General features: G+C 41.8%; 1 protein-coding gene across 4 annotated transcripts in view; it reads right to left on the bottom strand.

Moving 5' to 3' along the window:
* BABAM2 (BRISC and BRCA1 A complex member 2) overlaps positions 1–27,101 on the bottom strand; it is a 451,290-nt gene that overhangs the window by 72,451 nt on the left and 351,738 nt on the right. For all 4 annotated transcript variants that reach the window (XM_030920637.1, XM_030920638.1, XM_010371190.2 and 1 more), the window contains 2 exons: positions 24,371–24,441; positions 20,726–20,808 (listed from right to left, as the gene is read on the bottom strand). In XM_030920637.1, coding sequence (XP_030776497.1) covers positions 20,726–20,808; positions 24,371–24,441 — 154 coding nt within the window. The remainder of the gene's footprint in view (positions 1–20,725; positions 20,809–24,370; positions 24,442–27,101) is intronic.

Raw genomic sequence — 27,101 nt, 5'->3', positions numbered from 1 at the left:
CAGGAGGGATCTCCTAGTGGAGCTGTTCTGCATCTTGATTGCGTCAATGTCAGTATCCTATCCTGGTTGCTGATATTGTACTACAGTTGTACAAGATGATACCATTGGGAGAAAGTGGGTGAAGGGTACACAGGATCTTTGTATTCTTTCTTTCTTTTTCGTTTCTTTTCTTTTTTTTTTTTTTTGAGACAGAGTTTCACTTTTGTCGCCCAGGCTGGAGTACAGTGGCGCAATCTGGTCTCACTACAACCTCTGCCTCCCGGGTTCAAGCGATTCTCCTGCCTCAGCCTCCCAAGTAGCTGGGATTACAGGTGCCTGTCACCATGCCCAGCTAATTTTGTATTTTTAGTAGAAATGGGGTTTTACCATGTTGACCAGGCTGGTCTCGAACTTGTGACCTCAAGTGATCCACCCGCCTTGGCCTCCCAAAATGCTGGGATTATAGGCATGAGCCACTGCACCTGGCCTTTTGTATCATTTCTTACACCTACATGTAAATCCACAATTATCCCAAAATAAAAAGTTTTAACAACCATGAAAGCCTTATATGGTAAATATGGAGAAGTGTTAACAAAACCATGGAAGGCAGTTCCTCCCTTGTTTTTGGAACACATAAATAAAGTGGCTTCAGGTACAGAGGACAGCCCTTAGACGCAGGTGTGTGAAAATGCCAACCTTCTACCCTTGGTTTCCTCACCTTAAAAACAAGGACAATACCTATCCTACCAACTTCATGGGATTTGGGGAAAATCAAATTAATTAAGATGATAAATGGGAAAGTACTTTGAAGTGCTATAAGATCTTCTTACTAACATCGAAGAGACAATTCTAATGACACTTTGGGAATGACAGAGGATACTATCAATCCACTTACATTGATGAGTGAAGAAGAGCTGCAAAGCTGCAGGTGCTGAGGCTTTGTATTAACTCAGTGACCAAGATGGAGGGGAGGTTAAGAATTGCACATCCATGGCAATAAAATATCAAAAGCACTTGTTGCAGGTGCAGATAGGGTGTGTAACATGCTACTTTTCATGTCAGAAAGAAGAAAGGTGGCTGGGTACGGTGGCTCATGCCTGTAATCCCGACACTTTGGGAGACCCAGGCAAGCGGATAATCTGAGGTCAGGTGTTTAAGACCAGCTTGGCCAACATGGCAAAACCCCATCTCCACTAAAAATACAAAAAAATTAGCCGAGCGTGGTGGTGCGGGCCTGTAATCCCAGTGACTTGGGAGGCTGAGGCATGAGAATCGCTTGAACCCAGGAGGTGGAGGTTGCAGTGGGCCAAGATAGTGCCACTGCTCTCCAGCCTGGGCAACAGAGTGAGTCTCCAACTTAAAAAAAAAAAAAAAAAAAAAAAAAAAATAGAAGAAGAAGAAAAGTAAGAATATGTACTTATATTTATTTTATTTACATAAAGAAACTCTGAAAGGCCTAATTAAAAAAACTAACACAAGTGAGGAGAACAACAAGGCAGATTGGGAACAGGTGGGGATGGGACTTTGCCTATTGTGTATTTAAAAAATTAGGTGAATATACTGCAGATTCAAACCTTAAAATAAAAAAAATTGTTAGATACATTCTTAGAGAGGGTCCCTATATTTTGTACATGGGGTGGGGAGGGGCAACTACTTTTTGTTTTTCTCAAAGCCTTAGTTCCAAGAGTATAGAAATTAGCTGAGTATTATCACTAGAGTGTACATGTGTATGTGTATGTGTGTGCACATATGTGCATGTGTATATATGAATAGGACTGTACATGGTGGAGAATTCTGGTCAAGCCCTACCTCCTTCCCATCCCCCAAAGCTGGCAATGCCCAGGAGTCATGGAGGACCACTGGAGCAGCTACTCTTGCTTTTCAGCTTTCTGCCCCTTAGGCCATTTTGTTTAAGAACGCCAATTGATTTAATTGTGTCTTTTTTTTTTTTTTTTTTTTTTTGAGACAGAGTCTTGCTCTGTCACCCAGGCTGGAGTGCAATGGTCTGATCTCGGCTCACTGCAACCTCCGCCTCCTGGGTTCAAGTGATTCTCTTGCCTCAGCTACCCGAGTAGCTGTGATTATGGGCGTGCGCCGCCATGCCCGGCTAATTTTTGTAGAGATGGGGTTTCACCATGTTGGCTAGGCTGGTCTTGAACTCCTGACCTCAGATGATCCTCCTGCCTCAGCCTCCCAAAGTGCTGGGATTACAGACGTGAGCCACCACGCCCGGCCTGTGTCTTATATAGGGAGACTGAGGCTGATCTAACACACTTTATAGGGCAAAACTAGATCAGAATTAGAAACCACGGTCCTTACTCCCACTCCTTCCCTGTGCCCACTGGTCAGTACATCCTTGGGTCAAATGTGGATTGAAAAACTAATGCTATCTCTGAGTAGCAAAGTTAAGTCTGGGTTGTTTCAAAGGACTTTCTAGTTGTTAAAAGAATCAAACTTGAAAAGCTGAAATCAAGAAGCAATTCTTTCAGATTGTGTTGGTTTTCTGTAGCCCCCATGACCTCTGGAATAATGGAAACAATGAATGATGTTGGGGTAAACTGTCTTTGAACATTAGCATGTAAAGTCTTTGTGTTTACTCTCTGTGGAGTCCACTGAGTCTGCAATCTTAGGCTGTTCACCTCCCAGAAAAATGGGTCTTTTGAAGTATTTTGTCCCCTTGGTTAGCGGCCAACTCAGCATGTTTTCATCTTCTTGTAAATACAGTGTTCAAGCACCATCTCATCCAAATGGGTTCTACCTTCTCATTGACTGGTTGTGGTGGAACAGTATGAACTGAGGGTTTTGGCCCACTCCATTCTTCTAACATAAAACAAAGGCTATGCCATTTGGACATGCTTTTGTTGCGACCACAATTCATTTCTGAGGTCTCAATCAAACAAAAGCTCAAGGATAAACTTTGCAAATTCTTTTTAATTTGCCTGACATAGGAGACGGTTTATAATACATATGAGGTTTCCAAACATATAGCCAAATAAAAAATGAGAAATATTAGCTTAGTCAAAGAGATTTTTTTTTTTTTTAAGACAGGGAATCTGTGTATATAAGACTGTGAGTTCCTCTAGAAAAGGAATATCCCATTCAGCCCTATATCTTTAGTATCCAGTATGGTATCTGGCATAAAGAATTTGCTTACTTTCAGCTCTTACCTGGGAGTATAAAAAAGGCAAACCCCATCTCTACAAATGTTAAGTCCTATAAACTAAATAAGATCCCATGTTTAACCTGAGAGCCTAGCTGGAAAGACTAGTATGGAACTAAACTTATATCTTTATTGGAAAACAAAGCTGAAACGAGACAATGGTTTAGAGCAGAAATTGATGGGTGGTTGGCATTTAAAAATCTGAATGTAATTGCTAGTTCTCTGGCCTCAATCACACTGACAGATTCCTTTTGGCAATTATCTTCACTAGGCTTGCCTGTATGCAAAGTTTCTGATTACTGGCAGGTACTATGGTTTCCCTGGAGACGGGGGAATTGTTAATCCACCTTTTCAACACTGGGAGAGTTCAAAAGACTCATAGTACAAAGAGAAAGTTCCACAGTTGGGAGCATCAGAGGTAACAGTGGGGAGCCCCATAGCACCTCATTTGCAGAAAGGAACTAGAAATTAGGATCCCTACCCACCACGTGCTCTGAGGTTGGAATTCTGACCATATCCATGTGTAGGGTCTGGTAGCTGTTACAGAAGAGACAGTACAGTTGTACTGTGCCCCCCAACTCCTTTCAAATCATGCCACTTACCCAGAAAGTGGTACTATTTTATGGCACACTAGGAAAATGGGTAAGGCTGGCACAGGTCACTCACTGTGTGCTCCGGCTCCCCCAAGGACTGAAGAGGTCAGCAGCCTTCAACAGCCTATCTGTAACCTATCCCTAACCCATCAGTGTGCCCCAGCATATGGACTGGGAAGCTTTAGTAAACTGCTTAGAACAAGAGATCTGGAATCAGATGGTCTTGGTTCAAATGCTCTGTCCTTCAGCTACTAGCTATGGGACTTCCGGCAAGTTACCCTATCTCTAGGTGCTTCTTGTAAAATGGGGATAACAAGTAGCCCAACCTCACAGGGCTATTGAGAGACTTATATGGAATTATTGTATTTAGCACAGTACTTTGCATATAGTGAATACTCAATAAATTATATTATTTATGCATAACAATGGTATTATTATTATTAATACTAATAGTCCCCTCCCCTCTCCTCCTCTCCTTCCTTTTCTTTCTTTTTTTTTGTTTTGAGACAGTGTCTTGCTGTTACCTCAAATAAGTGGAATCATATCATATTTTTTCTTTTGTGAGATTAATTGCTTTCACCTACCGGAGGGCAAGGGTTCAGGTTTCCCCAAAGGTCGTTCTCAGTTTAGAAGTTACTCCCCAAAGCCTCTCTCAGTACATCCTAGGTCGGGTCATCTCAGGAATTTGGATCACCTCTTTGGGAGGAAAAGTGTATCAAAAAGGTTTCGAGTTCCAGGCCACTTCCTGTCCAGTGTGACATGTGACTGAACAAAAGAGTTCAGTCAGGCCAAACAGTTCAGCACCACCTGGACTGGGGACAACCAGCGGTTTGCAGGTTGGAATGGACTCTAGGTTAAGCTGGTGAGAGCCTCCACCACACCTTTGTTCTATGTGAATGTTCTCTCATTTATTCTTTAACTGGATGTCCACAGGCTCCTAAAACTCATTATATCCCTAATGGAGCTCAACATCTCCAAATCTGTTCCTGCCAAAGTAATCCCTGCCTCAGATGATGGCATCATCAGCTACCTAGATGCCTAAAAAAGAAACCTGGGGATGATCTTATTTCTTTTCTGTCCCTCATCTTCTACTTGGGATCAATCACAAAGTTTTTCGAGTTCTAATATGTTTCTTAAACATTTTTCTTCCCCTCTATCCCTACTATGACTCCCCTAGTTCAGGTCTAATCTTCTTTTGCTTGGACTGTCTTTTTAGGTCCCTGGTCTCCATCCCAAATCATCTTTTACGTAATACCAGAAAAGTCTATTTTTATAAAAGCCAATATTAGCCACTTTTCTGCTGAGTGCTCTTCAATAACTCCTTGCTATCCTCAGGATAAAGTCACATTTGTCAGCCTGCTAGGCAATGCTCTCTGTGTTCTGCCCTCTGACTGCCTCTTTAGCTTAATCTCTTACTACTTCCTGGGATCCACTAAACATTTAGGAGACTGGAAACCACTCTCAGTTCCTCACTTCCACTCTAAGATTTCTTCCCTCGGTGCGTTTGTTTGCGCCAGGCCCTGTTTGGAATGATCTTGTGGCCCTCCTCCCTTGCTGTGTTGGGTGACCCTTCACTGTATCCTCACAACGTCTGGTGTATGCCTAGATATGCACTGTAAGTAATATTTCATTGTTACTTTCATACGTTCATTTTCCCCAGTAGATTGTGAGCTATTTCAGAGCAGGTATCTTTCATCTTGGTATCCCTGAGTCTTGACAGCACCGGAACCAAAGCAGGTGCTCAATACATGATGACCAAAGGGATAAATCAATACACACATGAATAAAGTATTTCACAGGTCAGGTCTGGAGGCCACTGGAAGGGAGGGAAGGGAAGGGGAGGAGAGGGGAGGGGAAAAGGAGGGGAGGGGAGGGGAGAGAAAGGAACGGAAGAAGGAAGGAAGGACAAAACTCACACTGGAAAGGAAAAAGTAAAACTGTCATCTGCAGATGACATGATCATGTACATAAAAATTCTAAGGAATTTACTAAAGGTCAATACACAAAAGCCAATTATATTTCTATGTATTAACAATAAGCAATTTGAAAATGAAAATTTTTAGTCTGGGTGCAGTGGCTCACGCCTGCAATCCCAGTACTTTGGGAGACTGAGGTGGGTGGATCACTTGAGGTCAGGAGTTTGAGACCAGCCTGGCCAACATGGTGAAACCCTGTCTCTACTAAAAATACAAAAATTAGCTGGGTGTGGTGGTGTGTGCCTGTAGTCCCAGCTACTTGGGAGGCTGAGGCAGGCGAATCGCTTGAACCTGGGAGGCGGAGGTTGCAGTGAGCCAAGATCCCACCACTGCACTCTAGCCTGGGCGACAGAGTGAGACTCCAACTCAAAAAAGAAAAAAGAAAAAAGAAAAAGTAATTAGCCAGGCATAGCGGTGCATGCCTGCAGTCCCAGCTGCTCAGGAGGCTGAAGTGGGAGGAACACTTGAGCCTGGGAGGTAGAGGCTGCAGTGAGCCTGATGGTACCACTGCACTCCAGCCTGGGTGACAGAGTGAGAATCCGTCTCAAAAAGGAAAAAAAAAAAAATTAGCTAGGCATGGTGGTGCATGCCTGCAGTCCCAGCTGCTCAGGAGGCTGAAGTGGGAGGAACACTTGAGCCTGGGAGGTAGAGGCTGCAATGAGCCTGATGGTGCCACTGCACTCCAGCCTGGGCGACAGAGCAAGACCCTGTCTCAAAAAAAAAGAAAAGAAAAAAGAAAAAGACTTAAACAGATGCTTCACAAATTAACTTATCTGAATGGCAGATAAGCATAGGAAAAGATGCTCAACATCACTAGTCATTAGGGAATTGCAAATTGAAGCCACAATGAGATACTATTATATATCCTATAATGGCTAAACTTTAAAAGAATGACAATATCAAGAGTTGGAAAGAATGTGGAAAAATTAAACTCTCACACACTGTCAGAGAAAATGTAAAAAGTGACAGTCATTTGGAAAATAGCACAGCAGCACATTACTGAGTTAAAATACGTTTACCATAGGGCCCAGCATTTCCACTTCTACATTTTTACCCAAGAGAAATAAAAGCATATGTCCATACAAAGACTTGCACTTCAATTATGTTCAAGGAGAACTATTCTTTCTTTCCTTTTCTTTTTATTTTATTTATTTATTTATTTATTTATTTATTTATTTATTTGAGACATAGTCTCGCTCTGTTGCCCAGGCTGAAGTGCAGCGGTGCGATCTCAGCTCACTGCAACCGCCACCTCCTGGGTTCAAGCGTTTTTTCTGCCTCAGCCTCCCGAGTAGCTGGGATTACAAGTGCCTGCTGCCATGCCAGACTAATTTTTGTATTTTTAGTAGAGATGGGGTTTCACCATGTTGGCCAGGCTAGTCTCAAATTCCTGACCTCAAGTGATCCGCCCACCTCAGCCTCCCAAAGTGCTGGGATTACAGGCGTGAGTCACCATGCCAGGCTTCTTTTCTTTTTCTTTTTCTTTTACTCTGTAACCCAGGCTGCAGTGCAGAGGTACGAACAAGGCTTACTGCAGCCCTGATCTCCTGGGCTCAACCAATCCTCCCACCTCAGCCTTCTGAGTAGCTGGGACTATAGGTGCATTCACCACACTGGGCTAATTTTTAAATTTTTTTGTAGAGAAAGGGTCTTGGAATGTTGCTCAGGCTGGTCTTGAACTCCTGGCCTCAAGTAATCCTCCCACCTCAGCTTCCCAAAGCACTGGGATTACAGGCCTGAGCCACCGAGTCTGGCCTAGCATTATTCTTAATAACTAAAACTTGGCAACAAATAAAATGTTCAGCATCTGGTAAATGCATAAACAATGGAATGAAAAAATGAAATACTACTCAGCAATAAATGAGAACAAAACATTGACACACACAACACCATGGATGGATCTCAAAAACATTATACTAAGTAAAAGAAATTGAATACAAAATAGAATAAACTAGAGAAACCGAAAGTGGTCAGCGGCTACCTGGGGCTGGAAGTCAGGGGAGGAGACCAACTGCAAAGCCTTACAAGGACTTTTTTTTTTTTTTTGAAGCGGAGCCTTGCTTTGTTGCCCAGGCTGGAGTGCAGTGGCGCCATCTCGGCTCACTGCAAGCTCCGCCTTCCGGGTTCACGCCATTCTCCTGCCTCAGTCTCCCGAGTAGCTGGGGCTACAGGTGCCTGCCACCTCGCCCGGCTAATTTTTTGTATTTTCGGTAGAGACGGGGTTTCACCCTGTTAGCCAGATGGTCTTGATCTCCTGACCTCGTGATCCGTCCATCTTGGCCTCCTAAAGTGCTGGGATTACAGGCGTGAGCCACCACGCCCGGCCACAAGGACACTTTTTAATGTAATAGAAAATGTTATTTGTCTTGATTGTGGGGCTAGATCTATGCCTGTATATGGTTGCCAAAATTTGAGCATTCCTTAAAATGGTGAATTTTACCATATGTAAATTGTACCTCAAAAAAGATGGGAAAATGTACTCTATGAACTCATGAAAGTTGAATCTGTGCAGTTGGTCAGTATACAATTTGCAAATGGAAAAGTCATTAAACCTCAAATCAGGGCATTATTTTCTGTTATTTTCCTTATGCTGAACATTAGTCAGTACTTCAGGCCAGTACTGAGATGCCAACAGTCCGATACTGGACACGTATTGCTGTAAAGCACTTACCTGTCCAGGCTGGGCGTGGTGTCTCATGCCTGTAATCCCAGCACTTTGGGAGGCCGAGGCAGGTGGATCACATGAGGTCAGGATTTCGAGACCAGCCTGATCAACATGGTGAAACCCCGTCTCTACTAAAAATACAAAATTAGCTGGGTGTGTGTGTTGGTGCGTGCCTGTAATCCCAGCTACTTGGGAGGCTGAGGCAAGAGAATCGCTTGAGCCCAGAAGACAGAGGCTGCAGTGAGCTGAGATCGTGCCATTGCACTCCAGCCTAGGTGACAGAGTGAGACTCCATCTCAAAAAAAAAAAAAAAAAAAAAAAGTGAGTCATTCAAACATATGAAAAATACTTAATTGAATTTTAAGAAACTTCATTTCTAGTCCTATTCTTCCACTAATATCATGCATGACCTTGGGCCAGGTACTCAGCCAATACCTCAGTAAATGATAAGAGTTTTCAGAGATTCTCAATCTGAGGTCCATGCATCTCTCTTCACTGCCCCTGAAAGCATCCTTGGATTCAGGGCATCTGGGAATTTGGATGGGAAAATGTGTATCTTTACACATTTTCTTTACATAAACATGAATCTTTGTTTTTACAACCTTTAACTGAAATTTAGCATTTCCTTCAATTATGAATATAGGCAACAATCTGCAATGGCTTTAGCAGTAATAACTTTGATAGAAATCACAGGTATTTTTATATTAAATTGTAAGTGTTGCCCATATCTCAAAATATTATTTATATTTATCACTATTTCAAAATTATGGTGGTTATTAGATTTGCTACTGGATATTATTATTTAATGTGTTAACAAAGAAGCTATGTATCTGCTAAAGAAATGATATTTCTGATTATAGATACATCTCTATATCATAACTTTTTTTTTTTGAGACGGAGTCTCGCTCTGTCGCCCAGGCTGGAGTGCAGTGGCCGGATCTCAGCTCACTGCAAGCTCCGCCTCCCGGGTTTACGCCATTCTCCTGCCTCAGCCTCCCGAGTAGCTGGGACTACAGGCGCCCGCCAGGTCGCCCGGCTAGTTTTTTGTATTTTTAGTAGAGACGGGGTTTCACCATGTTAGCCAGGATGGTCTCGATCTCCTGACCTCGTGATCCGCCCGTCTCGGCCTCCCAAAGTGCTGGGATTACAGGCTTGAGCCACCGCGCCCGGCCATATCATAACTTTTTAAACACTTGATAACAGGTTCCATATAATCGGTTTCCTTTTCAGCACAGTATATTTTATTTTAGGCAAAATACCTTGTTCTACAGAACGGATCCATAGAATTCACCAAAGGAATCTTTGACACACAGACACACACACACACACACACAGACACACACACACACACTGTTTAAAACTTCTTAGCTAGGCCAGGCATGGTGGCACACACCTGTAATCTCAGCACTGTGGGAGGCTGAGGTGGGTGGATCACTTCAGCTCAGAAATTTAAGACCAACCTGCGGAACATGGTGAGACTCTGTCTCTACAAAAAATACAAAAATTAGCTGAGTGTGGTGGTGAACACCTGTAATCCCAGGTACTCTGGAGGCTGAGGTGGGAGGATTACTTGGGCCTGGGAGGCCGAGGCTACAGTGAGCCAAGATCACGCCACTACACTCCAACCTGGGTGAGCAAGTGAGACCATGTCACAAAAATATAAAAAACAAACAAACAAACAAAAACTTCTGAGTTAGATGGCCTCTAACCGTTCATTCTAGTGCTAAGAATTCTATTAAAAACTAGTATAAAGACTGGATGGCAGCTGGGTGCCGTGGCTTATACCTGTAATCCCAGCACTTTGGGAGGCCAAGGCGGGTGGATCACTTGAGGTCAGGAGTTCAAGACCAGCTTGGCCAACATGGTGAAACCCTATCTCTGCTAAAAATACAAAAATTAGCTGGGCATGATGGTGCAAGTCTGTCATCCCAGCTACTTGAGAGGCTGAGTCAGGAGAATCACTTGAACCCAGAAGGCGGAAGTTGCAGTGAGCCAAGATTGCACCACTGCACTCCGGCCTAGGTGACAAAGTGAGACTCCATCTTAAAAAAAAAAAAAAAAAAAGAATGGCTCAGATTCTAAATGAAATAACTAAAAACACTTTTTCTCTTCTTTTCTAAAGAAAGGCTTTCAAGATTCATGGACTCTTACTTGTTCCTATCCTGATTTGAACAAAGCAAGTGCTAAAAAAAAACCCACGTTTGAGACAAACAGGGAAATTTGAACACAAACTGGGTATTAGGTGATATCAATTAATTAGATGTCATAATATTACCGTCAATACATCTTTTTTAAAAAGTCCTTATCTGGTCTGGGTGCAGTGGTTCATGCATGTAATCCCAGGACTTTGGGAGGCTGAGGTGGGAGGTTCACTAGAGGCCAGAAGTTTGAGACCAGCCTGGGCAACATAGTGAGACTCTGTCTCTATGAAAATTTTTTTAAAAAATTAGCTGGGCATGGTGGTGTGAGCCTAGTCCCAGCTACTCTGGAGGCCAAGGTGGGAGGTCCCTGAGTTCAGGAGTTTGAGGCTGCAGTGGGCTAGATGATCACTCTACTGCACGTTGGCCTGGTCTACAGAGCAAGACTCTGTCTCAAAAAAAAAAAAAAAATTGAAAAAAAATCCTTACCTGTTAGAGATACATAGTGAGGTATTTATAGGTAAAATGATATTTCCTTTGCATCAAAATATACAGGAAAATAAAAAGTTAAAAAGGAGGCAGGATGGAAGAAACAAGGTATTCAAACTGCGTTCTGGGTGATAGTGGCTCACTATATTTTTCTTTCTACTTTCATGTTTGTTTGAAATTTCTACAATAATTTTTTTTTTTTTTTAAATTAATAGGTTCTCAGGATAGATCCAACCCACAGAAATGTCTGGATTGTACTCAGTTTAAAAAAACAAAAATGGGCTGGGCGTGGGCATGCTGGCTCATGGCACTTTGGGAGGTTGAGGTGGGAGGATCACCTGAGGTCAGGAGTTTGAGACCAGCCTGGCCAACATGGTGAAACACCGTCTCTACTAAAAATACAAAAATTATTCGGGCATGGTGGCACGTGCCTGGAGTTCCAGCTACTTGGGAGGCTGAGGCAGGAGAATCGCTTGAATCTGGGAGGCAGGACTGGAGTGAGCCGAGATCAACAAAGAGGATAGAAAGGAGTGTGCAGTTTCCCACAGTTCCTACTCCTCCAACCGTCTTAGAACCTGGGCTACTCCCATATCTAAATCACCTCTTCCTCAGGAGGCACTTGACCTTGTAGGTTAACATGAACTTTGTATGACAAACCATTATAATTGACCACATTCACTATGTCTAAACAGGTTAAATCACATCTTTGGTAATCAGTAGCTCTTTCATTCCTTAATAAGCTGCTTAGTTTTGTTCTTTCAATGGCCAGAAGTGAATCCCTACCTTAAGCCAGTAGTTTGTGCCACAGGACAGGGGATTATAAGTGAACAACCTGTTACCTCCACTGAGGAACAACTCCAGCTTCATGCCCCGTTGCCTTCAGATCAGTAATGTCTTTGCTGAGACATGCACTCCGTTCCTGAGAGATGAGAGAGTGTCCACATCTCTCTGACCTGTGCATGGCTGCAGACATTGACCCTCTGCTCTTGTTCTTGGGGCTAAGAGGGTCTCTGTGAAGCTCTAAAGGCTTTTGAAATTTATCACACATACTTGGGGATACTGTCAAACGATTATCTGAAACAGTATAGTAATGCAGTTTAGCACATGGGATCTAGAATCTGTTCCTGGATTTAAACACTAGCTCTGTCATTTAATCTTGCTGTGCCAGTTTTGTTATTTGTAAAATGGGTTATTCTGGCAATTAACCTCAGAAAGATGTTCTGCAGATTAAAGAACATAACATATGCAAAGTACTGAGAACAGTGTCTAGAGCATGGTATACACTCCACACATTTTTTTTTTTTTTTTTTTTTTTGAGACAAAGTCTTGCTCTGTCACCCAGGCTGGAGTGCAGTAGTACCATCTCGGCTCACTGCAGCCTCCACTTCCTGGGTTCAAGCGATTCTCATGCCTCAATCTCCCAAGTAGCTGGGATTACAGGCACACGCCACCACACCTGGCTATGTTTTTTTTTTTTTTTTTTTTTTTTTTAGTAGAGACAGGGTTTCACCATGTCGGCCAAGTCTTGAACTCCCGACCTCAGGTGATCCATCTGCCTTGGCCACCCAAAGTGCCAGGATTATGGGCATGAGCCACCGCACCCAGCCTTCACTCCATACCTATGAACTGTTATGACTATTATTTTCAACTACAGCAGAAGCTCTGCACCAAAATATAATAATGCCCATGCTTCAACAATGTCAACAGTACTTTAATATTAATTCTAAGAAAAGGTTACACTGAACTAGATCAATAACATAAGAGCTACTCTGTAAACAGCTTCCTTTCTTTCACTGGGTAAGATGACTTCTTGAGTTACAGTTGTTAATTTGAAAGCATGTCAAAAATCACTGAGAAGTCAAAATTGCTAATTTTTCCAGACCTTTCTTTGTCAGACACACTTGCTTTAGCAATTACTTAATCCAATAATTACAACTGAAAAGACTCATACAACGTATACAAGAGAGTACAGGGGAAAAATTCATTGCATGATTGTGCGAGTGATTTACAACCTTCTTCCTTCAGAGAAATCCTTTAAGGTCATTAAAAGGGGTCATGTAATTTTAAGGTATTATAATGAAGACAATATTCCCAGTGAAGATTAATCCAGTAAATTATCAAACTAGTGTCAGAAATTACAAAACAGGCTTTCTGGAAGTAAACTCTAAAGATGAAACAGAAGTTTCAATTTGAGTCAAAATAGTGACAGTGGTTGCTGAAGGACTGGAACTCTCTGAATTGTAAACCGGGTGAAGGGGGTGCTTCCGTGTATAATCAAGATGAAAACCACTTTGCCTAGTAGAGCTAACCATTTTCAAGGAAGTCTCAGTATAAAAATTAACCAAAATGTAAAGGTATCTAAAGGACTCAATAGTTCTTATAATTAAAGCAAAAAGACATTTAGTAAATTTTCTTTTATCTTTTTCCATATGCTTTTATCATTTAGAACAATATTAGAGAACTGACTGGTTTGATATTTTGTTGATAATTAATTTTAGTTCCTGTTGTTTTGATAGTTTTTTTTTTCTTTTTTTTTTTTGAGATGGAGTTTTACTCCTCTTGCCCAGGGTGGAGAGCAATGGTTTACGTTCTCGGCTCACTGCAACCTCCGCCTCCTGGGTTCAAGCGATTCTCCTATCTCAGCCTCCCAAGAAGCTGAGATTAAGGTGCCACCACGCTTGGCTAATTTTTGTATTTTTAGTAGAGACAAGGTTTCACCATGTTGCCCAGGCTGATCTCGAACTCCTGACCTCAGGTGATCTACTCGCCTTGGCCTTCCAAAGTGCTGGGATTACAGGTGTGAGTCACTGCACCTGGCCTGATAGTTATTAATACTAGAAATGATAAATTAAACTAAGAATCTTTATGTCTGATATGAGGTAAGCATGGTAATTCTAAAATAATATTACACTTTTTATAGACTTGACTTGAAACAAATTCTAACACATAGCATTGTGGTTTTTAATTTTAATTATTTTACTGATTCTGATTTGCTCTTCAAATATATTCCTTTATATAAAGATGCGATCTGTATCCAAAAAAGTAAGCAAGTTTTGAGCAACATCACAGTTTTGGTTTTACCGATTTATGTAGTAGCCATCTTGTTTGCTGCGTGCTAAATATTCTACAACAAAACACTGTAGCGGGGAGATGAAAGTCTACCTTGCTTTGCTCAGGAACTCAGTGGCTGCTACTACGACAGCTTTGTGTTTTAGTGGTGAGGTGACAGTGCGACAGCAATGCAAATAATTTCCTTGGTTATACTAGGAATTGGAGAGCCTCACAAAATCAGAGCTTGGCAGAAGCATTTGTAGCAATAAACAGAAGCTTCTCATTTTTACTTAAAATTTCAAAAGCTGTCCTGATTTCTAATTTATTGGCCTTGATTACAGGCCTATAAGGAAATAATTATTTAAATGACTACCAGAATTAGTCTGAAGTTGTTGATTTCCTCTGGCTTAAAAAAAAAAAAAGTCTTACCAGAAACTGTGTTCTCTGAAAAACAAAGTAACTGTTTTCCATACTTAATGTCAACTTAAAACCAATGAATGAACAAATGAACAAACAGATAAAGACAAATACAGAAAGAATAATACGAAGACATCTGTGTGAACATTAGTCATTTAAAATAAAGAAAAAAATCAGAGTAAGAACCCTTATCATTCACTAGATTGAATCAACACTGCCACCCCGGCCCCAATCCATTATAACAGCTATGAAATGGAGGAATACAGTAATCAAAGCCTTGCAAAGATACACTGGAAATAATGCGCAGGGCAAAATCCAAAGAAAACTTTTTTTCTCTTTTAAAAATATAAGAATGTGGCTGGGCGTGGTGGCTCACGCCTGTAATCCCAGCACTTTGGAAGACCATAGTAGGTAGATCACGAGGTCAGGAGATCGAGACCATCCTGGCTAACACGGCAACACCCTGTCTCTACTAAAAATACAAAAACTTAGCCGGGAGTGGTGGCACATGCCTGTAATCCTAGCTTCTCGGGAGGCTGAGGCAGGAGGTGAATGCGGGAGGTGGAGGTTGCTGTGAGCTGAGATCGCGCCATCGCGCCACTGCACTCCAGCCTGGGTGACAGAGCAAGACCCCGTCTCAGAAAAGAAAAAAAAGAAAAAAAAAAGATTGTTTATAGCAATGACAGAAAAAGCTATATTATTGTGTTTATATTATAACGTATACAGATGTTATATGACAATTAATAGAACAAATAAGCAGGAGGAAAAGGAGCAATGCTGTTGTATTTTATCAGAATGAAGGCATTATTCATCTTAAGGCAATTATGTTAAAGATGCATATTGTAATCTCTAGAATAAATCACTAAGACAGTAACTTAACATTAGGTAGCTAAAAAAAAAGTCAACAAATGCCCTTCCCCTTACTCACTGTGTTCCAGCCAGGCCTGCTTAAGCAGAGCTCTTCACTGCCTCAGGGCTCAGGGCTTTTGCACAGGGCCTCCTTTCCCTGGAATCGCCTTCCTTGGCTGTCTGAATCACTGCTAAGGTCTCAGCTGAAATGTCACCTTCTACAGGAGGTCTTCCCTACCATCGTCACAGCAACTCCTTCTTATTCTCTATTCATAGCCTTTTACTTTGTTCCATCATGCTATTTGTCACTGTCTGAATTTATATATTTGTTAAGTTTACATCTTTATTGTCTGTTTCTCTCATTAGACTTCATTAACAAAGAAAAGATGCTGGGTGTGGTGGCTCATGCCTGTAATCCCATCACTTTGGGAGGCTGAGGCAGGTGGATCCCTTGAGCCCCAGATGTTTGAGACCAGCCTGAGAAACAGCAAAACCTCATCCCTACATAAAATTAGCTGGGTATGGTGGCGCATACGTATAGTTCCAGCTACTTGGGAGGCTGAGGTGGGAGGATCACCTGAGCGCAGGAAGCTGAGGCTACAGTGAGCCATGACTGCACCACTGTGCTCCAGAGAGGGAGAAAAAAGACCTCCTCCAGAGCGAGACATGTAACACATGAGGCTCTCATATAACTGTGTCTTGCATAAAGTAGACAAGTCATAAAATATTTGTTTTAAAAATGCCTACCATTGTACTTCACCTTGATCTAATCTTTTTTCTCATCAACTAGACAAGAAGTTGGCAAACTTCTGTGAAGGGTCAAATATTTTAGGCCTTGCAAACCATACACTGTCTCTGCTGCATATTCTTCTGCTTGTGTTTTCTAACAATCCCTTTAAAATGTAAAAGCTACCCTTAGGGCAGGGCGCGGTAGCGCACGCCTATAATCCCAGCACTTTGGGAGGCCTAGGTGGGTGGACTGCTCGAGGCCAGGAGTTCAAGATCAGCCTGGGTAACATGGTGAAACTCCATCTCTACTAAAAATACAAAAATTAGCCAGGCTTGGTGGCGCATGCCTGTAGTCCCAGCTACTTGGGAGGCTGAGGCAGAAGAATCGCTTGAACTCAGGTGGCAGAGGCTGCAGTGAGCCAAGATCACACTACTGCACTCCAGCCTGGGTGACAGAGTGAGACGCTGTTTAAAAAAAAAAGCTATCCTTAGCTCAAGGGCCCTATAAAAACAGGCTGACATGGGATTTGGCCCGCAGGCTGTAGTTTTCCAATTTCTGTGTTATGTTACTGTAAGTATCTTAAGGTCAACTCTGAGTTATGTACTTATATCCCCTAATACCTTGCATAGTACTGAGCATGCAGTAGGTTCTTAGTAAACTCAGAACTCAGTTAAGTTGGAGGTAGAGGAAAACAAGAGAAAAAAGTGGTCAAATTTGGTCTAACAGGAATTTTACCAGGGAGACAAGGCCTACAGTCCAGGCTGAATGACTCAAAGGGTCATTTACCAAAGATGTATAGGTAATGTAAAAAGACAGCTTGTCATACAGTCACAAATCTCAACACTCAATTGTCTCCCCTTCCAAGCAGCAACTCTGCTCCCACAGACAGCTGCCTCCTCGTGTGTCTACTTACAGTGCAGCTGACTGGGACCCACGAAAAAAAGCATGTAGTTTTTCCCCAGAGCATTTTTCTTGTTCTGTTACTTCACCTTGCTATCTGGTTCTCTTCCTATGCTGCATTCTGAAAAGCTACTAGCGCATCAGGTGCGGTGGCTCACGCCTGTAATCCCAGCACTTTGGGAGGCCGAGGCAGGTGGATCATCTGAGGTCAGGAGTTTGAGACCATCCTGGCCAACATGGAGAAACCCCGTCTCTACTAAAATTACAAAATTAGCCAGGCTTGGTGGCGCATGCCTGTAATCACAGCTACTCGGGAGGCTGAGGCAGGAGAATCGCTTGAACCCGGGAGACGGAGGTTGCAGTGAGCCCAGATCCTGCCATTCCACTCCAGCCTGGGCACCAAGAGCAAAACTCCGTCTCAAAGAAAAAAAGAAAATAAACAAAAGCAACTACCTTAAAGGTAACATCTACCTCCCGAGGTAAGCATAATTTGGCAAATATGGAATTGCCTATATAACTGCTATGAAAAATTCTTAGATGATGGCCAGGAAAGTTTCCTAAAAATAGTTTCTGGATGGGAGCAAGTTTCTGATCCTGCTACAGTTCCAAGATTTGAGACATGCTGAAAATGAATGACGTAAGGAAGGAATAAGTGGATGGAAATGCTCCGTGGACACAGTCATGGCCACAGTCCCCACTCCTGGAACTGCCAGAATGCTAGGATGTTGCTGTACCTCCTGAGAGATCCCAGAATCTGTGCAATGCTTTTCCTTAAGGCAATCTGCTTTTTCAAACTCTGGCAAAGTCTGAGGTCAGAGTTGTCTGTCTCAAGAGAAGTGCCTCTTTCCTCTAGCATCCAAAATGCACATAATTATTGCCAGGAGCTGTCCTATCAACAGCAATCTTCCTGGGCCCGGGGAGAATAGGGAGGAAGGGGAGAAGAGAGGTGATATTTCATGTCCTGCTGGGTCTTCAACCTCCATGAAGCAGTAGAGGCAGCCACAGGGGAATGGCTCTATTTCCAGGCACTTCCTTCCTCCTTTTCACCTCTTGAGATCTCAGAATAATTCACTGCAATGTTCTTTGTTAAGTCTCTGCCACCTCATATTCCCCTCCCCAACTTCATGGAAAGGAAAAAAAGGAACAAGTGGTCCCTTGGGCATTGTAACCAAGCCAGCAGATGCTTCCAAAGGAAGGTAAGTGTCAGATGTTTAACTGCATGACTAAGTAAAACACATTATCTAACCAAGCTTCACTCTGAGGTAGCAAGTCCTATATTTTAGATAAGAAAAAAGGAAATGGGTGAAAATAATTTATTTAAAGACAGGCTGCGAGTGAGTGATGGAGCAGGAAACAGCATCAAAGTTCCTTGATTCACAGGCAGGGTCTTATCTGCCAGAAGAGCCAAGAGTGTGGCAGTGATGCTAGGAGACAGGGACCAAACAGCAGGGGGAGAACAGGAATAAGAGCCCCAGGAAACACTTTGGAAAAAGTCAATTAAACAACTCCCAAGGTTCTGGGTAGCTGTTCTAATGAGTGCCTGGGGGTTCTATGTTTCTGAAGAAGGTAATTCAAAATGAAATGAAAAGATGACTTTGGGACTCAATTCTGCATGTCTGATTTGGAAAAGCTAAGATAGAAAGGCGGAGAAGGAGCTGTAAGAAATACTGAACACATGGTACCAAGGAGAAAATATTCTGTGGGGAATAGACCTTCAAAAGCAACAGCAATAGCTACAATACTGAATGTACTGACAAAAGAGTTGGCAGGAGCTGAGAGGTGAGTGTTCTTTTATCCCTGACCATCATTGCAAGTGACAATTTCTTCTTGCTAGCAACCACCAGAATAGTCATCTTTGAGCTGCATGTGGAAAACATAGGTTATAACTGAGCAATGCCATGAAATATATTTTCCCCCTTATTCTGATATGATCTGACATGAACAGAAAGTACAACCACAGCTAGGAGACCAAAGATTCAGGAAAAAGACTTGGGCTACTATGTCACTTTGAGATGAAGGAACTGATTGAAGCATTCATCTTAGTGTTTGCAATTGTCCTGCTGTGATGGAGTTGTCCACAGCCACTCAGGAGGCATGAGACCGTCACCACCATCATTTGCGGTAAGGCCCAGGTCCCTCTTGAGCTGGGTTAGGATAATCACACCAGACAACTTTCCCAAGTCACAAGAGATATTAATAAATTAAGGAAGCAATCAAGATCTGCCGCTGGGTCATCAGGTTAGAGAAAGAATCACTGGGACCAAAGTGGTAAGGTAAAGTGAATACAGCAAATAGGAAGTGAGATTTCACAAAGGAATGAAGCCTCAGAATGCCAAACCAAAGCACGGATATATAAGGTCAGAATCAAAAGTGGTGGCTGCAGTACCAGTGTTTGGCTCAGATTAGCAGGGCCATCGAAGACAGTGAGCAAAGAGGAGACTGCCAGGAGGCCTTGATTGTGGGCTTCCTCCTGACCTGGCCCCACACTGTAGGTTATGGTGGTGACAAGGTGCATGACAGCTTGAAAAGTGGTGGTTGTTGGGCAACACCTAAAGGCAGAGGGGCCCATCTCCTTAAAACTGTGGCCTGCGCTCAATGATCTCCATGTGAATTTTACCAAGATAAGGTTTTACTTAGAAGTCTTCTTCTTCCCGCCACTATGGATGTTTTATTGGTTTCTTCCTTTACTATCTATTGGTGCGCAGTCAGGTGGAAAAATGAACTGAAGAACTATTTTAACCAAAGCAAATCACAAGGAAGAAGGTAAATCTGCTGCAGAAGAAAAATCCCTTGAAGTCTGTATCTTTATACTGTCTGATGCCTTTGGCTAAATACAGCTGAAGTTATCCCTCCTGCAGTAGTTTATTGAGGCATAGGGTCAGTTCTAAAAGCCATGGGTTTGAGTGAAGTCAATTCAAACCCACTGCTTTTCTCTAACTCGAGCTGGGAAAGCTGGCTCCTTTGCCTTGGCCTGAAGACTGAACATTGTACGTACCAAATTACTACAGAATGAAGGTCTCAGTTGACTTGCAACTTGAACCTGACTCCATGGGTCACTGGTTCTCACATAATTAGGAAACAAAGACTCTAAATTATCTATCAAGAGAAAGCTGGGTCGATGCTTACGGATTGATGGATTAATATGTGACAACAACCATTAAGTATGCCTACTATGCAGAAGAACATGAAGAAATGATGCTTGGGATACATGAAAACATTGCCCCATCTTTAAGTTATGTATTACATTTTATCAAAGTTGCAGACTTTTCATTGAATAAGGATGATAACCAAATGGTCACAGCAGGTATGTTTCTAATAATCCCAAAAGTCTTGAGGCCTGATACTGAAAACACAATGTGAAACAGAAATCTGTTTAGGGTAGGGTTTCTCTAGCTTGGCAATACTGACATTTTGCGTTCAATAATTTTTTTTTTTTTTTTTTTTTTTTGTGAGGGGCTGTCCTGTGCATTGTAGAATGTTTAGCTGCATCGCCGACCTCTACCCATTAGATGCCAGTAACAAATCCCCACCCCCTCAGTCATAACAATCAAAAATGTCTCCAGGCATTGCCAAACATCCCCTGAGGTGCAGCATCACTCCAGGGGTTGAGAACCACTGGTCTGGAGATGTTTTCTCTTTAATATCCCACAATAAATATATATATGCTACAGTAAAAGGAACTGAGACAGGACACAAAAGGTTCTAGTACTGATGATTACATGTGGTTTCCGACATTTAAAAATGGATGCTGACATGCTGACAGCAAAAGGATACTCACTGTGTACAAGAAAACAAAAATCTTTCCACATCAGCAGCAGAGTGAGTTTTGTAAAGCCTTCTGCATCATATTCCACGACACCTCTAAGTAATACAAACATACACACACAAACAAAAAAAAACCCTCATAAAAATAAGGTATAAAAGCAATAAAACCAAGTAAAGAATATATTCGTGAAGTCAGGGATATTGACTCTGAGACGGGTTTAAGGCAAGTGAGGATTAAAGCAGGAAGGGTCTGGGGTTTGGAATGACAGTATCTAGGTTTAAATCACAGCTTTGCCACTGACTATCTACTATGACCTCAGGCAAATCACTTAACCTTTGCAGCCTTAGTTTCCTTACCTGCAAAACAAGCATAAAAATATTTGCAAAATTCATTACAGGGTTGTGAAAAACAAATAAGATAAATCATAAAATACTACACACATGTTAGTTATTACATTAATTATGAGTAGAAGGACATATTAAGAAATCAAGTCAGCAATGACACTATAATGCCAAATGTCAGCATACTACCTGTGCAGTGATTGTTAAGTCTGACTTTCACTGGGCACTACACAGTAATATGCAATGACAGTATTAGTAAATTTAGTATTATATATTACTTTTCTTCTTGAGTTGGGTTAGGGTAATCACACCAGACAACTGTGTCCCCTTTCACTGTGTTCCCCTGTCCTCCCCACTGGGCTCGAGGCAAAATAGCAACATTAGATGGGTGAATGCTGGATTCAAGAAGGGAGACACATATTTCATGTGTCAAAAGAGAACATCCCCTGACCTCTAAAGGGGCCAGGTGCAATTCTGTAGGCTCATCTCATCCATTTCCCTTAAGAGCTGAGCACCTGGAGGATGTCGCCATAATGGGACAATACTAACCACACTAAGGACAGATATAATTTTCTTTCTCATCCATACAAGGAGGACTCTGATGTCCTTAGAGATGCGATATCCCTGACCAAACCAGGCCAATCAGATCACTGATATTGATGCCTTCCCAGTTTAAGTTGGAAGGAACAGTCACACTCCTTGTAAAGGTAAAAGAACTAAGATACTGAAGGGTAAGTGATCTGCTAAAAAATGGTTGGTATATCATTCCGATCTGAAGTTGATAATTCTTTAGTTTATATTTTTATGAATTTATTTATTTATTTATTTATTTATTTATTTATTTATTTATTTATTTTTGAGACAGAGTCTCAACCTATTGCCCAGGCTGGAGTGCAGTGCTGCAATCTTGGCTCACTGCAACCTCCACCTGCCAGGTTCAGGTAATTCTCCTGCCTTAGCCTCCCGAATAGCTGGGATTACAGGCACCTGCCACTATGCCTGGTTAATTTTTTTTTAATTTTTTAATTTTTTTGAGACGGAGTCTAGCTCTGTTGCCCAGGCTGGAGTGCGGTGGCATGATCTCGGCTTACTGCAACCTCCATCTCCCGGGTTCAAGTGATTCTCCTGCCTCAGCCTCCCAAGTAGCTGGGATTACAGGCGCCCGCCACCACGCCCAGCTAATTTTTGTATTTTCAGTAGAGATGGGGTTTCACTGTGTTGGCCAGGCTGGTCTCAAACTCCTGACCTCATGATCCACTCACCTTGGCCTCCCAAAGTGCTGGGATTAGAAGCGTGAGCCACCGCGCCCAGCCTAAGTTTTCTATTTTTTAGTAGAGACAGGGTTTTGCCATGTTGACCAGGCTAGTCTCGAACTCCTGACCTCAGGTGATCCGCCCACCTTGGCCTCCCAAAGTGCTGGGATTACAGGCGTAAGCCACTGTGCCTGGCCTCTCTATGAATTTATAATTAGCCCAATAATGTTATAGTGCTGATATCAATACTTTTCAGATCCTGCATCCCATAGGCAAAGACAAGTATGTAATCCATTTTAGCATATTACTGTACTACATGCATAATAAAACATACAGAAAAAAGTATATTTAAAAAGTGAGATTTGAAAGCAAATGTAAATGTAGTTTTCCTATTTTTCTTGTACTCCAATAGAGTGAGCTGTGCAACTTTTGCGGTGTGTGTACTCCATTTTGGAGGCCACTGTGCTAGCTTCTTCATGTCCAATTATATATACTAAAGACAATCTTACTTAAAAATAAGAAGATCAATGGTATTATTTATTAACCACTATTTGTATCAAAAGTACTTTCTCAAAATGTTCACAAACAAAGCTGAAAAAAATCTTAAGTATTAAGGACTCATGTGAGAGACAGTCATACTGTTTGGTTATTGACACTTCTATTTTGGAGAAATGAAAAATTCCATTATGGGAATGAGAAAAATGTCTTAAAATTGGTTTGAGGAGTCAGAAATTTTCTTATATCCCACAGGGTGACAAATCATTTTCTTGGTTTCATCTTCTCTTCCCTATTCCTAATTTCCTTTTATCCTAATTTCCTTATTTAAAATTTTAATTTCGTATTACTAGATATATTTATATATTTATAAGCCTTCTGTGGAATAAGGTGGGCTATCATCAGACCTCTAAAACCCTTAGTGCCTAGTTCCCCACAACGGGTAGAATGTTCCACCTTCTAAAGATCGTGAGGAAAACGCATTCCCTGTCCCACTGAGCAAAGCCCAAGGAGAAGCTTGATCGGGCCTCTGACTGACTTAAGGAAACAGGGCTGCAGGGCAGCATGGCCACAGGCAGCCAGAAGGAAAGGGCAAAGGCACAGGGATGGAGCAGCCAGAGGCGCCCATGGTATCACAGGCTTCCTTCTCCTCTCTCAGTGCTTGCTTTCAACTCCTAACCTCGAGTGCGAGCCACAGCTTTTGCATCGAATGCTGGATTTCCTCCCCAGATCTGTGTGGCACTGTTGGCAGTGGAGTCCTATCAGGAGGCCTGAGTCCTGGGGAAATGGGGTTCCTGCCCTGGCTCCACTTCTTCTAGGGGTGTGACTTCCACTGGGTTACTGAACTTACCACAATTTCAGAGCTTCTTTCACTAAATGTGTCAGTGATGCCTGCCTGGTTCACCCCATGGCTACTGTGAGGGCACGGAGGTAAAAAGTGCTATGCCAATTGTAGAGAGTTCTACAACAAGTGACTGTCACCACCATTACTACTGTTGTGCTCAGGGCTGTCCAGGCTGCTGCTCTAGGGAAGATATTTGATTCTACTATTTGCCAAAGAATACCGAAGGGGGAAAAAAAAGGGATCCTGGGAGCTTTGGTATAAACAGCATACCAAAAAGGATCAAAGTAGCATTAAAAAGGTATCATGTGAGGCCGGGTGTGGTGGCTCACACCTGTAATCCCAGCACTTTGGGAGGCTGAGGTAGGCGGATCATGAGGTCAGGAATTTGAGACCAGTCTGGACAACATGGTGAAACCCCATCTCTACTAAAAATACAAAAATTAGCCAGTGTGGTGGCCCATGCCTATAATCCCAGCTACTCAGGAGACTGAGGCAGGAGAATCGCTTGAACTCGGTAAGTGAAGGTTGCAGTGAGCCAAGATCGTATCATTACATTCCAGCCTGGGTGACAGAGCGAGACGCTGTCTCAAAAAAAAAAAAAAAAAAAAAAAAAAAAAGCATCATGCGTAAGAAGTAATTGCTATTTTCTCAATCAAGCCCCATGTTGAGGTCATCAGAAAGCGAGGGCATCACTGGTATATCGTTCAAACAGGGCAGAACTTACGTGCCAAAGTGACTGAGGAAAGCAGCAATATACTCTCTTCTTTTGTGATACCCTTGAATCACGTACTGCACCTGGAATAGAAACCCAAAGCTGAGAAGTAGAGTGGGAAGCTTTTAAACACTTTATTATAAGAAATTACAAAGATTCAGAGAAGCAGAAAGAATAGTAAAGTGAACACCGGTATTCCCACTACCTACATTCAACAACTATGACTACTGTGCCTACTTGCTTCCTCCAGCCATCCATCTGCCTATCAACCTATCAATCAACACTTCAAAGGAAATGAGAGACATCATGACAGTTCACTCCTAAATATTTCAGTATGCATCTCTAAAAAATAAAACTTTCTTCTACATAACCACAATACCATTATTGTACCTAACAAATTGAGCAATCAGTCTCTGAATTCATCTAGTCCATTTTCAAAATTTCATAATTGTCCCCAAAATGTTTATTTTCATTTTTTTAATTCAAAAGAATTAAAATAAATAATTTTTTTTTTTTTTTTTTTTGAGACAGAGTCTCGCTCTTGTTGCCCAGGCTGGAGTGCAATGGCGTGATCTCAGCTCACTGCAACCTCTACCTCCCCGGGTTCAAGTGATTCTCCTCCCTCAGCCTCCCAGGAAGCTGGGATTATAGGAGTCCGCCACTATGCCCTGCTAATTTTTGTATTTTTAGTAGAGACGAGGTTTCATCATGTTGGCCAGGCTGGTCTCGAACTCCTGACTTCAGATGATCAGCCCGCCTCGGCCTCCCAAAATGCTAGGATTACAGGTGTGAGCCAGGCCCAAAATGTTTTTTAAAAAGCAATGTATGATTAAGGATCAGCCATTTGTTTTTAATGCCTTTTAAGTTTCTAAATCTATAATAAATAGTACCTCCTTGAGTGTGTGTATGTGTGTGTGCCTGCATGCACATATATGACACTGATTTTTCAAATAAATTGGGCTATATCCAGATGCGGAATCTCACGCATGTAATCCCAGTACTTTGGGAGTCTGAGGCAGGAGGATTACTTGAGGCCAGGAATTCAGGACCAGCCTCAGCAACACAGCCAGACCTCATCTCAACAAAAAATAAAAGAAATTAGCTGGGTATGGTGATATGCACCTATAGCCCTAGCTACTCAGGAGGCTGAGGCAGGAGGAATGCTTGAACTCAGGAGTTCAAAGCTGCATTGAGCTTAGATAGCACCACTGCACCCCAGCCTGGGCCACCTCATCTGTTTAAAAGAGCAAGACCTTATCTCTTTAAAAAAAAAAAAAAAAAAAAAAAAAAAAGGCAGAAAGAAAAGAAATTGGGGTAGCAGTCTTATAGAATGTCTCAATTCTGTTTTCTTCCTTTTTCCTTTACTCTCTGCATTTCCAATAAATTAGAAATTAGAGCTAAAGGGTGATTAGGTCCAGTTTGAACATTTTTGGCAAGAAAACTTCCTAGATGATACTGGGCCTGATCACTTGGCTAAGGTGACAATAGCCAGACCACTCCACTGGAAGGGAATGCTCCCTCTGCCACAGTGAACAGTCTATGGACCTACCCTCTGAAGCGTGGGAAGACCTCGTTTCCCATCAACCTTTCCCCTAATGGCTTTAGTATTTATTGGAGATCCTTGTCTGAATCAATGATTTCATTAGGGACTGCAAAATGATGATTTTTGAATCCCATCGTTCCTTTTGCATATATCAGCTGACATTCTCTGTAAAGAGCTGTCTCTCATCAAATGGGGTTATTTGGTTATCTTGAGCTGCTATTAAAAAAGGCAGAATAATGCTTCTCTCGTTTTAAAATTCTAATATTCAGAATAAGGAGTATTACAATAGGAGATTTTATTTTGCTTTGCCTTTTTATATTTCCTCATTATCACCCAATGACAGTTTCTATAAAAAAATTGTGCACTCATTAAGCTAGGCATCTGAAAGTTAGTCATTTGCCCACCAGCTTCTAACATGAAAACACATTCCTTATAATGTTCACGATGGCTGGAAGAAACAGTGGGAAGGAGAGACCCCCAAAATTGTTTATATTGGCTACAGCCACACTGAGTTTCCACGGATAACAAAAGCTCAAGATAAAGTGCTTGAAATAACCTTGACACAATTGGTACTGATAGCCATGTTGTACCCTTTAAATGTAAAACAATTCTATTTATATAAAAGGGGTTTATGTCAATTTATAAAAACAGTGCTTACTTTGCAGGCTTAATGCAGGATCAGAAATGTTATTTTGGGAAAAGAAAAGCAGATGATAAGTTTGCTTAAGTGGCTTTGTTTAAAAAGGGGATGAAAACAGTTCTGTATACTTCATTTTAAAAACAGAAAACCATTTTAACAGAAACCCACAACAAAACTGGCTATAAAGATAGATTCCAATATAATTATGGAAATTCATTTGAAGAGATTGTTTCTAAAAGCAGCCCATACTGTCCTCATTTGTAGCAAACAGAAGAACACCAATTTCAAAAGACAAGTAAAATTAATGAAAGAAACCAGATAAGAAAAATTGACTGATTCTTACATTTCTGGGAAAACGGTGTTATAATTTTTTTGAGGAAAATGTATGACTAGAAATTAATCTCAATTGGAGAGCTTTAAAAAGGCTTTTCTTCTCTGTTCTAGAAGACCAAATTTGCATTTTTCTCTATAATTCTGGGACACAGATTTGAAGGCAGTGCAAAGCCCCAGAATGTAAATAAGAATTCTGTCCTCCAATCAGTTTTGCAGGAGGGCAAGAG

This window comes from Rhinopithecus roxellana, chromosome 17 (genome assembly GCF_007565055.1).
Source record: "Rhinopithecus roxellana isolate Shanxi Qingling chromosome 17, ASM756505v1, whole genome shotgun sequence".
NCBI lineage: Eukaryota > Metazoa > Chordata > Mammalia > Primates > Cercopithecidae > Rhinopithecus > Rhinopithecus roxellana.
The sequence above is the reverse complement of the archived record's forward strand: the minus strand, read 5'-3'. Positions and strand labels throughout refer to the sequence as shown.